General features: G+C 47.9%; 1 protein-coding gene across 1 annotated transcript in view; it reads right to left on the bottom strand.

Annotated features, from left to right (window-relative positions):
• LOC122382075 (epidermal growth factor receptor-like) overlaps positions 1–10,705 on the bottom strand; it is a 79,131-nt gene extending 68,426 nt beyond the window's left edge. The window contains exon 1 of the mRNA XM_043366985.1: positions 10,303–10,705. Within this exon, the coding sequence (XP_043222920.1) occupies positions 10,303–10,384 (82 nt within the window). The 5' untranslated portion in view covers positions 10,385–10,705. The remainder of the gene's footprint in view (positions 1–10,302) is intronic.
• Positions 10,706–15,703: the final 4,998 nt, after the last annotated feature.

Genomic DNA, 15,703 nt, shown 5'->3' with positions numbered 1-15,703 from the left:
AGCTTTACGTATCGCCCACTGTCCAGCCTTTAATCTTTCTCAATGCATTACAACCGTTCGAAACTGTTCAATAATCCATGTAATCCGTTGTCAGCGCCGTATCCGTGTTACACAAGCAGATAAGTAAGCACTAGCAAATAACCGTTTGCGTGCACAAAAGGCGAGAAGGACAGGCGCCGGTTCACGCATGAAACACTCACAGGCTGCGGCGGCACACGCCGATCTGGATCGTAAAGCAGGGTTTCTGTGGCTGTTCCACCCAGTTTAGGATCATGTCAGCTGGATTGACAGTTGTGTATCTGAGTCATTAAGTCGTACAGCGTCGTATTTGAGCTTTAATGCCAGCAGGAATGCACGTGATAGTGGGCACCGTAAAATGATCGGGCGGGGGCGGCCACGGATATCCGCTATAAGGCCTAAAGACATTGAAGGCTGCTGGGTACAAAGGCGTAGAAACGTCAAATGAGGCTGGTAGCCAAAGCACTCTCTTGCTTCAACTCTAAAGCATTGTTTTCGATTCAGCATCACCAAATAGCAAGACATTTTGTCAGTGGTCATTAAAGCGCAGCGCATGTTTAATTCCGGGACGCTTATTTTGACTGCTTACGGGTGAAGAAGTCTTGTGAAATAAAACCAATGGAGCCACATGAGCATTCCCCGAGGTATGGGCCATAATAACCGACTCGCAATTCGCAAACTTATCCCGCCAACGAATTTCGTCCATTCAACGTTATTACCATGATACCTGCTAGATCACAGTAAAAAGTCAACAGCCCGTTTCACAATTCCGACCCCAGGAATCAGCAACAACAAAGCCGGAGCAGCAGCCATCACAAAGGACCAGTGCAGTGGGGCCAGTCCGGTGGTTAGAGACCAGCCAATCTCTCTGGCAGCACACCGTTCGGTCGCCAGCGAGCCGTCAGGCAGACAGCTCCCAACAGACCACGTGACCGCTGTGTGACGGAACGCGCCGGCTCTGGACGCGTCACGTGTGTGTGTCGGAACGCACGCCCGGCGGCGGCTGACAGGCCGTGTCAGTACGTGATCACGGTGTGCCGGGGGTGCGAGCTGATCGGCTCAGCAGAGGGCTGGCTCAGAGATTAGCGGGGCGGTACGGGCGGGTACGGTGCGGGGCGGCTGATCGCCACAGGCAAGCCGCTCTCGCTGAGTGCACTGAAAACAATTTAACCCAAGGCTGGCGAGTAAACCGGTGTTTTACGGGTACCCCTATCCGCAACCATTTTTAACCACCCTCCCAGGAGTAGTGCTAGGTCCCATTGCGGTGTAGTCGTACTTGCTCTGAGCGGATATAACCGCTGTCAGCGAACAAGTCCGCTGAGAGCAGGGACGACTACACTGCAATGGGACCTTGCTGTACTCCTGGGAGGGTGGTTAAAAATGGTTGCGGATGGGGTACCTGCAAAACACCGGTTTACTCGCGGGCCTTGGATTAAATTGTTTTCAGTGTGGGGCTGCGCTGGTTCAGTTGCGGTCATTTTACATTGGTCACTTGAAATGATTTGTTGTAGTTTGACATTTAACCATGAAAAAATAGTAGGTATTTACTACATTTATTTTAAAATTGACATCGGCTCAAGTTAAAGCAATAAAAAACGTAGATACAAATTATAAACAGCAAAGGAGAAAGAACGTGCAAGCAGTACCAGTAAAGACAACTACTTATCTTGCCGATCTTCAAACACTTGTCACCCACCGGAAGGTGTTTCCAACTCCAACCCCTTTCATCCACGACAGCGATTACCCGTATCAGCTGCGATCGCACCTATTTTTTACTGCTAACAAAACGAGATCTGATAGGACGGCACAGCTACTGTGGACGGGCAGGTGCGGGTCCACACTGTGCTGCTGTCATTGAAGACGTCCTGCGGGCGGCCTCTAAAGGACCATTCACACCGACCCTCCGGGTCAGCGTCGGGCCGCCGCCTCCGACCCGCTGTGAACCGGGTCGCGTTTCGTCGGCCATTGAGCGGCCCTGACGGTCCCATTCAGAGCACCCGGTGCAGCGCTGCCGGGCCGGGACGACTGAGGCGGCCGCGGGCTCGGCTTCGGACCAGGCCCAGACCCTGCCAGACCACGGACTCGGGCTCGGACCACGGCTCAGTGTTCGGTCTCCGGCTCGCTCGGTGCCTGACTGGTTACTGGGTCTGTTCAGCGCCGTTTAGGGCGCCACAAAGCCGGCGACAGGCGACAATAGGCCGGACATGAACCGTCCGCTCCCGGAGCCACTCGAGACGGCTGGCTCAAAGGGTTGGTCGTCAGGGCGAGGTCCGAAGCGGAGGCCGGAGAAGGGTTCGCCAGCCGCGGCAGACATTGTGGGGCCACGTGAGACTCGTGTGCCGTGGGAGACACGTGGAGCTGCGTGGTGTCAGCCTGCACGGCGGATGGTGCTCACTTACTTTCATATTTAGGACTACCTATGTTCTTCAATTTATTGCTTTAGGATGTAAACTAGTGTAGATATACGAGTATATGTCAGGTTATTTATTTAGCTTCAAATTAGCGACATTCTACATAGCATTCCAGGCCATGTCCCTAGTGATCAGACATTTACAACCATCATTCGGAGATAAAAGTGTCATACAGGAGCGTTAACCAGAATCAGGACCGACAGCAACATCCGAATGATTAAACATTTTGATATGCTGATCCGAGACAGACCTCAAAGCATGCAGGGCAGGATAAATAAGAGGCGTTTATCCGCGGTTAAACGTGCGGGGAATGCACATTTGGTTTATAAACCAATGTAAAACTACGCTAACGCGCAAGCCAAGCGTAATGGCCATGGGGTGCAATCTGTATCCCTTTATGGATAAACATTGTTGAAATGCTATGACTTCAGGATAGCTACTATGGGTATTGGGTAAACAGCTATAACACATAGCATACTTCGTTCGCTCGAAGCTCGCTTCATTTAGTGTTCCAATCGGTGATATAAAGCGCACAGGAACAGTGGGGACTGGGGAGATTCGCCACCCCAACCACACCGTGCTGCAGATTTCCAGGGCGTCTTGGGAAAACATCGTGAGCTCCTCGCACCCTCCAGTCTGCTGCGTCTGTGCCCAAGGTCACACTGCTTGGGGAGGGAGGGGTGACAGTCGACTCCGGCGACAGACGGGGAGCGCGAGTGGGTGAGGGAGGGGTGATTCGGCGCAGACAGAAGCACAAAAACAGGCCCTAATTGGGCCACATTTGACTGCGTGGCGGTGTCACCGCACCTCTGAATTTAGCCCACGAGCAGCGAGCCGGGACACTCGTGGGACAGACAGACAAAGTAGTAGGTAGGTGAATTAGTTTTTAGTTTTTAGTTAGTTTTTTTAGGTGTATAACGAAAAGCAAAATTGAAACAGTTCAAGTTTTGTGATGTCTTAAGAGTCGCATGGAGGTTAATATAGAGAACTGAGCGTCACAAACATGAAAAAGAAAAAGCCATCGTTTTCTAGTGTGCAAGGTATTCGTGCTTATAACATGTTTTTTTTCTTCTTCATAGAGGTTAGTGAATTTATACGGATACAAAAAGCTTCAGTTGGATGAAAGCTGTATATCTATCCTATCACCCTTTGTTTTTGGTCTAATGAAGAGTGAAATAAACATCTTCACTTTACGTTCCCACGCCGTGACGGCTCTGGCCCCACCCACCGGGTCGGCCGGGCCGCAGCTCTCTAATGATCTGCCGTCACCAGCTGGCCTGTTTTTCAAACAGCGCCGGGGAAGTTCCGCCCAAAAACTGTGGCCCGCTCCCTGTCCGATCGGGTCACCGTTTCCGGCGGCTGCGCGCGCCAGATGGACCCGCCGACGTACCGACGACGGCTCAACGGACGACCGGACGTCACTGCAGATTCGAAACTGCCGGCGACGTCCGCGCCGGGGAAGGACAGAAGGGTACGCGGAAGGCGCGGAAGGAACGGACGGAAGCTTCCCAGCTTCCGTCCACAGCACAGCAGGTGGAAGAGGAATACAGGATGCACATCCTGGCGAGCGGATGGACGGGCACGATCACGAGGCACGTGCACTCGTTGGAAGTTGGCGGCAGCTCAGCAGACCTCAGAGGATGTGACCTGGCCGACACGGTGGGAGTCGTCACGGGGCTCTCTCCTGACCTCGGGTGACCCTGTGAACGCGGCGGCCTCCTTACCGGCTACCGTCCGGTCCAGAGCTGCGGCCCCTGCCAGCCGGCCGCACTGCGCCTGTGACCCCAGGTCACGCCATTCTCGGTGACCTCGTTACCAGGGCGCCGGCGGTAGCCAATGGACCCGACCCAGGGCGTTTCTCCGCTTTCAAGTTCACAGTCTCATGTCATACTACGCATTAAGCAGTCGTCTTTGCAGTTTCGGAAGGAGTAAATTATAACCACTTATTTCACTTCCCGTACTTATTTCTGGCCCCGGACCAAGCCCGCTAACAAAGAGCGGCGTGCCCATGCAAGACCTATCTGAGCACCTAACTGACCCACCTATCTCAATCCCACGGACCATCGAGACCCGTCCATTATAAAGTACGTTTTGTTCTCGAATGGCAATTCATTAGTACCGCGTTAACAATTCATTACGCATAAGTATATCTATTTCAACAAAGAACAAGACCTTTATTATCATTTTTAGACATATTTGAATGGGTTTTGCTGAACGTTTAACCAAGGCAATTATGCATACCTACGGTAGGTAACGACCGATAAAAGAAGCCCAATAACGATTTTCTCAATGTGCCGTCTTTTCTCCTTTACGGCACAAAATATGGTGCGGAAGTGTCCTTAAAAAAAAAAACTTACTATGAATACAACTCACTCACACGTCTGATAGAGGGACTGCTCAATTTCAGTTGATGACAGCTGTTCTTGACTTAACGAGCTTCTAGAACAGTGCGCAAGTTGTGACGTCTTTGCCTCTTAGGTATAGGAATTGAGGTGTAGCTGATTTAAAATAATCTCAGTTCCCAATATTGTTGGACTGTTGGTGCCACTGAGACAGCAAATAAATAATGCATATAATAATGCAAATAACAGTGGTGCCATTTATTAAACTGTTATCAAAAATGGTCCAAAATGGGAAAGACAAACTTCAATTAATGCAAAGACAATCAGTAATGGCTGCATCGATACTAAAAACTAAAAACACCAGAGCTGCACTGGAAACCACTCCCAATCCGGTTTTCTGGACCCCGGTGACCGCGACAGACAATGCCGTCTGATAATTCCCCGGCCGTACGGCCGTTTCCGGCAGGCGGCGGACCTCTATTCACGCCAGTATGAGTAGGTAATAAGTGACGGCAGTCCTGTCCATTCAACCGGCTCATTCATTGAGCGTTGACGATAGCCATCGTCCACTGTCCATTTTAATATTCAACAGCAGGTAAACAGCGATAATGATCGAAACAAAGACCTAAAACAATGCCAGCTTTATCGAAAACCAAATTTCCCAATCATTAAACGGGGACAGACTATAAAATAGCCGTTTTCACGACGGCCATCTGGCACACATTTGGTGCAGATTAGCTGCAAATTTGGTGCAGGTTTGGTCAAATTAGGTTCAGTGTGTTTTGCCAGTTTAGGTTGGACAGATGATCATATGCCTCATCTTTAAAATTATCAGACGTTATTTTCTATAAAAACACTGAAATAAATAAATGATGTGAAGATATTTACTGTAAAAGAGATTCGGTGCAGATTTGGTCATATTAGGTGCATTCGCCAGATAGCCCGTCATGAAAACGGCTAATATACATTCGTTAGACCATATATCCCGTATTGTTTTACTGACGAGCAATCGGCTCATAGGCTGGCATTTCCGGCCCGCTCGCCTAACTATGATGTGTAATTCACTACATGATAAATAGTTAAGCTTGTTTCTTCGAGTGACCTCCGGGCCATGGAAGCAATACTCGTATGCAGCCGTTTGCTGCACTTATAAACGTTTCATGTTGAAACGCCCTACCTATCTGATTTGCACCAAATTTCCTCACACATACGTATGACACATGGAATAACCGAAGGTTTGTTGTCAATGCTTAACCCTCGCCCCGCTGGGGGGGGGGGGGCAATTTGCCCCCCCCCCTGTGGTTTTTCCTAAATAGCAAGAAAACGGCGGCGCCTTAGGTCACCTTAGGTCAGGAGTTATTGAGGTCAAACTGAGGTCATGTTCGAGCAAAAATGAGCAAAAACCATGAAATCTTGAAACGCTCACACAAGCAATTTCAAAGTTCTTTATATGGTCATGTAGACAAAAGACAGCGCTACAAAACTGCTATCTCGGATTTTCAAAATTTTTGGATTTTGACCCCCAAAAATCAAAAATTGATTTTTTAGAAAAACTCAAAAATCCCAAAATTTTTACTAATTTCGAAAAAAAACGAAATATATAAGACATCCCCTGCGCTCTTCTATATACATACCAAATTTTAGATCGATACCTCCTTTTTTGGCCAACTTATAGCGAAAAAACTGTTCAAAATTGATGAGGTCATATTTTTAACTCAATTTTTAGCAATTCTAGACCACGTAGCGCAAAATAAAAACCACTATTGAACTCCCCGTGACGAGCTGCATCGAATCGATAGGTACCTATTTCATGCAAAATATCAACTTTGAAATTTGACCTAATTAGACCTGACCTTGACCTGACCTTCACCGGAACATAATCTAAACTGACCCCAAAGGCTGCCTAACCCACATAATCGTATTAAGCATATAAAATGGACCATAAAACATATGCATCACATGATATTTTCATATTGTGACCCTCAGTGACCTGAGCTCTGTGACCTGACCTGGTATCAGTGGCCTCAAATAGCAAAATATGTGTTTGACGAGCATTTCCCCATCGATGATTTTCAATGAAATGCATTTTACTCGATTTTACAACGCATTTCTTGAAATGCCTGTAAAAGGTGAAAATTCGACATTTGACCTGACCTGTGACGTCATCGGTTTGACCTAGGTCAACGAAATTGGGTCACAAGGTAGTTCCCTGATGGGGCTATCCAACACCGTTTGCCGCTTGTCGCTATGTTGCGTTGTTCTCGAGATCTTAGGGGGGGGGACCAAATTGCCCCCCCCCCCCAGCAGGGCGCGTTGGTCGGCAGACCCCAGCTAGGCGCGGGTTAAAACACTATTCGTTAGAATTGTGTTTTCCGTTTTTCTATTGAAAAACAAATTCCTGTTCCCTGACAATTGTGCATAAACCGAAGTAGTAAGTGCATAATTGTAAAAGAGAGACAAGTGCGACTAGTGTTATAAAGAAACATGGACCATATTGCTTGACAATGTATAGGTACCGGTCAGCATCAATTCAGTTCGCTCATCATAATATTCATGAGCATTGTGGACAATGCGGGGCTCAGGGTCTCCGCCGGTGACTTGCAAAAACAGCCCGTGCAAATGCAGCGCCAGCGGTATTGTCCCTACACTGAAAAAAATAATGACACCTAAAAGGAGTGTTTTTTGAAGCGTACCAAAAACGCGCAGTTTTGTGGAGTCCGATTACACCCGGAATCAGACACTTTCTAGAGTATTATGACACTGGTTGAGGGTGTATTTTTATACCATATGGCGTCAAATGATTCCCGGAATCGTACGCCTTATAAGATAAAAATACACCCCAAACCAGAGTCATAATACTCTAGAAAGTGTCTGATTCCGGGTGTAATCGGACTCCAGAAAACTGCGCGTTTTTGGTACGCTTCAAAAAACACCCCTTTTAGGTGTCACTTCAGGGAGTAATCGGATTTTGGGGGTGTATTTTGATCCCATACGGTGTATGACTCCGGGAATCATTTGACGACATGTGGTATAAAATACACTCCCCACCAGAGTCAGAATACCTCGGGGGTGTCTGATTCCCGGTGTAATCGGACTCCTGGAAACTGCGCGTTTTTGGTACGCTTCAAAAAACACCCCTCGTAGGTGTCACCTCAACGGTGTTAAATGACCCTTGAGATGGTTTTTCTACACCGGTTGAGGATGTTTCATGTTATAACATGAAATATTGATTTAGCCGATGTATACATCGGCTAGCTATAGCGTCATACATCGGCTAAATCAATAATATCGGTATACCAGAAGGCACAAACCACTGAGCACCTCCCAAACTGGTCATCCACAACACAATCACGTAAAATTAAAGATGTCAGTGTCCAGTGTTAACGACTGCTAATGCATTTTGTTCATAACTGCATACAACTTGCATGTACAACTGAGAAAAGCTGAGATTACAATTGCAGTTATGAGCAATCTACATAGCGCAGTCGCTCACTAACGTATTTAATTTTTCATGATGGTGCCGTGGATGACCAGTTTGAGAAGTACACGATGTTTTGTGGTACCGTAATATTGCTTTAGCCTATATTAACTATATGTGTGACGCTAACAGCAACAGGTTCTCAACCGGTGTAGAAAAACCATCTCAAGGGTCATTTAGCACCGGTGGGGCGACACCTACGAGGGGTGTTTTTTGAAGCGTACCAAAAACGAGCAGTTTCCAGGAATCCGATTACTCCCGGAATCAGATACCCGCCGTGGTATTTTGACTCTGGTGGGAAGTGCATTTTATACCAGATGTTGTCAAATGATTCCCGGAATCATACACCTTATGAGATTAAAATACACTATCCACCAGTCATAATTGCAGTTGCAACCACGTGACGCAGATATAGCATATAACATGCATGGCATTCGTAATTTTGTATGTAACAATAAAGTACAAAAATATGCATATATATGGCGAAATCTAATGGAAGCTTACCGTAAAGCACATGGGTCCATTCACCGTGACAGTGAGGAATTGCTCTGTTCCATCGAGCGGCGATTATCGGTATGCTCAGACTTCCCTGCATGGTTCTGCATGGTCCAAACTAGCCTCCGTTTCCATAGTGCGTTGCAATCTTACCGTCCTCACTTCATAATTTCACCGAGTGCAGGGCGCCTCCTTATTTGAATACGTACAGAGCAAGTTACAAATAAAAACTGAACTTTATCGTTAATGCACTATCACTTGAAACAAAACTACACTTCAAACAACGTTTGGCGACATTACAAGCACGTAAATTCAAATAATTCCTGTCCTCACTCACACCGCACACACCACGTGGCACACCGCGCGCGCAACTGAAGTCCAACGGCTTTCTAACGGTTTTCCTCAAGGTCGCACTATTTCGTCTTTGTGGTGGACCGACTAGCACAAATGACGTCACTAGGCAATGCAGCCTGCTGATTGGCCTATTTCATCTTCGTGGCGGATCAGCTATATGGCTAGCACACATGACGTCACTCGGGGCATTGACTCAAATCACTGAACCTACACCAGGGTTACGGAGTCAGAGTCGGAGTCCGTTGGAGTCGACAGTTCTGGCCGTAGTCGGAGTCGGTTGGAAACGACAGTTCTGGCCGTAGTCGGAGTCGGAGTCGATATTGGAAGCCGGAGCTGGATTCGGAGTCTGATTCACCGAAAATCTCTTGACTCTGCAGTGTTGGTTCCTACCTGCACCAGTGACGTCAAAACAAGTTCTGTAATAATTTAGTGTTTTTTGATACTATCATGTGGAGTTTTTGAACCCTATGGGTGTCATTTCACTCAGTTGAGCGTTTTCGTAATCCGTGACTCGCTTATTAGGTGTAATTTGACCCTCAGTGGTGCCATAATATTCCGGTGTCATTTGAACCCAATGGGGCTCAAATGACACCGGAATATTATGACACTACCGAGGGTCAAATAACACTCAATAAGTCATTTGAACGGAATATTATGACACCACTGAGGATCAAATTACACCTAATAAGGGAGTCACAGATTGCGAAAACGCTCAACTGTGTGAAATGACACCTATAGGATATAAAAACTCCTCATGATAGCATCAAAAAACGCTCAGATGTGTCATTTTACACTGACACCGTGCAGGATCTTTTGACACGACACCTAAAATGGGAGTCAAAATTTTGGGAGTCAAATGACCCTTGGGTATGTGATTCTGACCGAGATCAATTTACACTAAAAAAGGGTGTATGGACACTGTTTTTCAGAATCGGATTACACCATGGGTGTCAGTTGATTCCCAAATAGGGGATCGTGATTCCCGGGGGGAGTAATTATTTTTCTCCGTGTACATCCGGCAAGAAACCGCGCCGCTGGTCTGTTCTTTGCCGCACTCTTTGGATGGTTTCGGGGACGACTCTTCGCCGATTCGACACCCGTTTCATACTGCAGCGAGCCGAAAGGAGCCCACCTCGATAACCAATTCCTCCCGACAGCCAGCAGCCGGACAGACCAACGACATCGTGCATCGATCGGTACTCACCATTCTCCTCCCGGGACGATTCGCCGCTGGTGCTGCCCAAAATAAGCACAAACACAAACAGAAGCATCTTGATTCTCTTCATGGCGCCGGGGTACCGGGCATACCAATCCCGCGACTGCTCAACTGAAATGTTGCTTTCCCGGACAGGAGTAACGTCCACAAGTTCAGAGAAGTTCAGTCGCAGTCTCACTTTGACGTAGGATGCTCGAACACCGATCGTAAAATCCAAAGTCCGCCTGTGTGGCGACCGTGACCTGACCTGGGTCACCAGAGCGCCGTCACCGTCCTCACTCTCAGACTCTCAGTCCTCCGTACCACTCGGCTCTCCCGTCCGTCCGTCCGTCTGTCGCCGGCACTGTCAGCGAGCCGCCGCTGGCGTTGCCCACCCCTCCAGCGCTGCTTCAGACTGCTGGCGCAGACCTCGCGGCGGCGCCGGCCGCCACTTCGACTTTCTCACGCTCCACGGCCACCGCCGAACCGGCAGCCTCAGCGCCAGCCTTAGTGGACACCTAGCGGCAGAACCCGTAACCTATGGTTTGAAATAGTAACGCTTTAAAGCCGAGGGCGCTGTGTTTCATGCAAACTGCTTATCTGAGACCCTGGGGTCAAAAAGCCTTTCGAAAAGCTTCGCATCGAAAGACAAGACAGGGAGTAAATCTATATAAGTTTCTTATTGAGATAGCGGTAGGCACCTGTCAGTAATTTTGGGGTCTGCTGTCGATCCAGGCGCGAGCCACCACATGACACGGACGTGACAAGGACAACCCTTATCGCATTTCTGCGCCCGTTCAATGAAATTACGTCTAGAACAAGTTTGCAATTCATTGCAAAGGCAAATGGCAATCAAGTGATCGATCAGGGTTCATCAAAACAAATCGTTTGTTTTCAATACCATGAATGAATGAGGAATGAAGGGATGGGAATGAAGAAGCAAGAATGAAAAATGAACTCGTCATTTGAAAATGAAAGGAAACCCAGGATTGCATATGTACATAGTTTTGACGCTTTTATATCCTATTTTTAAAAGGTAAATTATTGGGGTGATACATTCTTTTTAAGAATAAAGTGAGGTGTAATTTATGCATTCAAATTATTGTTTAAATGCAAAAATCAACACAATGCAGTTTTTTAATTAAAAATGACGTCATATTAGTCAGATTTGTGATGTGTTCTCAGTTATGCAACTCCTTGGTGAGTGTCGAAGGGGAGTGTCTAAAAAGCAGACGAGATTAGCAGACGAGCCCATGCTCAGTAACTACTTGACCGATTTTGATAATTCTTTCACCATTCAATAGCAGGGAAGTTATATAGGTGCCGTTTTTCGTTTTTTGGCGATTGGTTCACTCTGACTGGACCAATCGGACCAAAATGGTCCAGAACCATACACCCCCTTAAAAGCAGACGAGCCCATGCTCCGAAACTACTGGACCGATTTCGATGAAACCTTCACCATTAGACGCGCCGTGGTCTGAAATGGTGCCGTTTTTGATAATTTTTTGATTGGTTCACCCTAAGTGGTCCAAATCGGTCCAAAACCGCTAAAATCTGTTGCAGACGAGCCCATGCTCCGAAACTACTGGACCGATTTCGATGAAACCTTCACCATTAGACGCGCCGTGGTCTGAAACGGTGCCGATTTTGATAATTTTTTGATTGGTCCACCCTAAGTGGTCCAAATCGGTCCAAAAACCCCTAAAATCTGTTGCAGACGAGCCCATGCTCCGAAACTACTGGACCGATTTCGATGAAACCTTTACCATTAGACGCGCCGTGGTCTGAAACGGTGCCGTTTTTGATAATTTTTTGATTGGTCCACCCTAATTGGTCCAAATCGGTCCAAAACCCCTAAAATCTGTTGCAGACGAGCCCATGCTCCGAAACTACTCGACCGATTTCGATGAAACCTTCACCATTAGACGTGCCGTGGTCTGAAACGGTGCCGTTTTTGATAATTTTTTGATTGGTCCACTCTAAGTGGTCCAAATCGGTCCAAAACCGCTAAAATCTGTTGCAGACGAGCCCATGCTCCGAAACTACTGGACCGATTTCGATGAAACCTTCACCATTAGACGCGCCGTGGTCTGAAACGGTGCCGTTTTTGATAATTTTTTGATTGGTCCACCCTAAGTGGTCCAAATCGGTCCAAAACCCCTAAAATCTGTTGCAGACGAGCCCATGCTCCGAAACTACTGGACCAATTTCGATGAAACCTACACCATTAGACGCGCCGTGGTCTGAAACGGTGCCGTTTTTGATAATTTTTTGAATGGTCCACCCTAAGTGGTCCAAATCGGTCCAAAACCCCTAAAATCTGTTGCAGACGAGCCCATGCTCCGAAACTACTGGACTGATTTCGATGAAACCTTCACCATTAGACGCGCCGTGGTCTGAAACGGTGCCGTTTTTGATAATTTTTTGATTGGTCCACCCTAAGTGGTCCAAATCGGTCCAAAACCCCTAAAATCTGTTGCAGACGAGCCCATGCTCCGAAACTACTGGACCAATTTCGATGAAACCTACACCATTCGACGCGCTGTGGTCTGTAACGGTGCCGCTTTTGGATAATTTTTTGATTGGTCCACCCTAAGTGGTCCAAATCGGTTCAAGTACAGCCCAAAAATACGTTTTCATGTAGTCAACCGATGAGCTGGTTTCCGCAGCGCGGAGGTGCCCCAGGCCCAATTAGCATGCATTTTGCTCTAGTTTGGAAAGCAAAATGCATGACAATGGGTTTGGGGCACCTCTGTGCTGCAGAAATCTATCCGGACTCTCGCAAAGTACAAACGGGTTTTAGGCATTTTGGACCGATTTGGACCACTTAGGGTGGACCAATCAAAAAATTATCAAAAACAGCACCGTTTCAGACCACGGCGCGTCTAATGGTGAAGGTTTCATCGAAATCGGTCCAGTAGTTTCGGAGCATGGGCTCGTCTGCAACAGATTTTAGGGGTTTTGGACCGATTTGGACCACTTAGAGTGGACCAATCAAAAAATTATCAAAAACGGCACCGTTTCAGACCACGGCACGTCTAATGGTGAAGGTTTCATCGAAATCGGTCCAGTAGTTTCGGAGCATGGGCTCGTCTGCAACAGATTTTAGCGGTTTTGGACCGATTTGGACCACTTAGGGTGAACCAATCAAAAAAATATCATAAACTACGCCGTTTCAGACCACGGCGCGTCTAATGGTGAAGGTTTCATCGAAATCAGTCCAGTAGTTTCGGAGCATGGGCTCGTCTGCAACAGATTTTAGGGTTTTTGGACCGATTTGGACCACTTAGGGTGGACCAATCAAAAAATTATCAAAAATGGCACCGTTTCAGACCACGGCGCGTCTAATGGTGAAGGTTTCATCGAAATCGGTCCAGTAGTTTCGGAGCATGGGCTCGTCTGCAACAGATTTTAGGGGTTTTGGACCGATTTGGACCACTTAGAGTGGACCAATCAAAAAATTATCAAAAACGGCACCGTTTCAGACAACGGCACGTCTAATGGTGAAGGTTTCATCGAAATCGGTCGAGTAGTTTCGGAGCATGGGCTCGTCTGCAACAGATTTTAGGGGTTTTGGACCAATTTGGACCACTTAGGGTGGACCAATCAAAAAATTATCAAAAACGGCACCGTTTCAGACCACGGCGCGTCTAATGGTAAAGGTTTCATCGAAATCGGTCCAGTAGTTTCGGAGCATGGGCTCGTCTGCAACAGATTTTAGGGGTTTTGGACCGATTTGGACCACTTAGAGTGGACCAATCAAAAAATTATCAAAAACGGCACCGTTTCAGACCATGGCACGTCTAATGGTGAAGGTTTCATCGAAATCGGTCCAGTAGTTTCGGAGCATGGGCTCGTCTGCAACAGATTTTAGCGGTTTTGGACCGATTTGGACCACTTAGGGTGAACCAATCAAAAAAATATCATAAACGGCGCCGTTTCAGACCACGGCGCGTCTAATGGGGAAGGTTTCATCGAAATCGGTCCAGTAGTTTCGGAGCATGGGCTCGTCTGCAACAGATTTTAGGGGTTTTGGACCGATTTGGACCACTTAGGGTGGACCAATCAAAAAATTATCAAAAACGGCACCGTTTCAGACCACGGCGCGTCTAATGGTGAAGGTTTCATCGAAATCGGTCCAGTAGTTTCGGAGGATGGGCTCGTCTGCAACAGATTTTAGCGGTTTTGGACCGATTTGGACCACTTAGAGTGGACCAATCAAAAAATTATCAAAAACGGCACCGTTTCAGACAACGGCACGTCTAATGGTGAAGGTTTCATCGAAATCGGTCGAGTAGTTTCGGAGCATGGGCTCGTCTGCAACAGATTTTAGGGGTTTTGGACCAATTTGGACCACTTAGGGTGGACCAATCAAAAAATTATCAAAAACGGCACCGTTTCAGACCACGGCGCGTCTAATGGTAAAGGTTTCATCGAAATCGGTCCAGTAGTTTCGGAGCATGGGCTCGTCTGCAACATATTTTAGGGGTTTTGGACCGATTTGGACCACTTAGGGTGGACCACTCAAAAAATTATCAAAAACGGCACCATTTCAGACCACGGCGCGTCTAATGGTGAAGGTTTCATCGAAATCGGTCCAGTAGTTTCGGAGCATGGGCTCGTCTGCAACAGATTTTAGCGGTTTTGGACCGATTTGGACCACTTAGGGTGAACCAATCAAAAAATTATCAAAAACGGCACCGTTTCAGACCACGGCACGTCTAATGGTGAAGGTTTCATCGAAATCGGTCTAGTAGTTTCGGAGCATGGGCTCGTCTGCAACAGATTTTAGCGGTTTTGGACCGATTTGGACCACTTAGGGTGAACCAATCAAAAAATTATCAAAAACGGCACCGTTTCAGACCACGGCGCGTCTAATGGTGAAGGTTTCATCGAAATCGGTCCAGTAGTTTCGGAGCATGGGCTCGTCTGCTTTTAAGGGGTCGACCGGGCCGGTGTTGTCCACTGTGATTACAGTCCCCATAACTGGTCGCGAGTGTTGCTGTCCGTGTCGGACCAGAGGCCACAGCCCTGCACCATTGCCACCAGGTGCTGGTCCAGGTTTGACGCGGACGAGGCCAATCGCCAGCTGACGGAGGTGGACTGGACTCCAGTGTATGCGAGTGACAGCCCGGAGGAGCAGTGGGACTACCTACTCGCAGTGACACGACCCATTCTGGACATACTGCTCCCGGAGAGACGTGTCAGGGTGCGGAACCCGGTCGCCCCGCCAGTCACTGATGCCACCAAGGAGCTCATGGCACAGCGGCGGGCTGCACTCCGAGACGGTCACATCGACACCTACAAGCAGCTGAACCGCCAGGTCCGGTCGGCGATACGGCGCGACACGCGCGAGGAGCTGGAGCGGCGCGTGGACCGGGCCGGGCCGAGCGGTTTGTGGCGCAGCGTG

This window comes from Amphibalanus amphitrite, unplaced genomic scaffold, assembly GCF_019059575.1.
Source record: "Amphibalanus amphitrite isolate SeventyFive unplaced genomic scaffold, NRLGWU_Aamphi_draft 000133F_arrow, whole genome shotgun sequence".
In the NCBI taxonomy this organism is placed as follows: Eukaryota; Metazoa; Arthropoda; class Thecostraca; order Balanomorpha; family Balanidae; genus Amphibalanus; species Amphibalanus amphitrite.
This window is presented reverse-complemented; position numbering and strand designations above follow the sequence as displayed.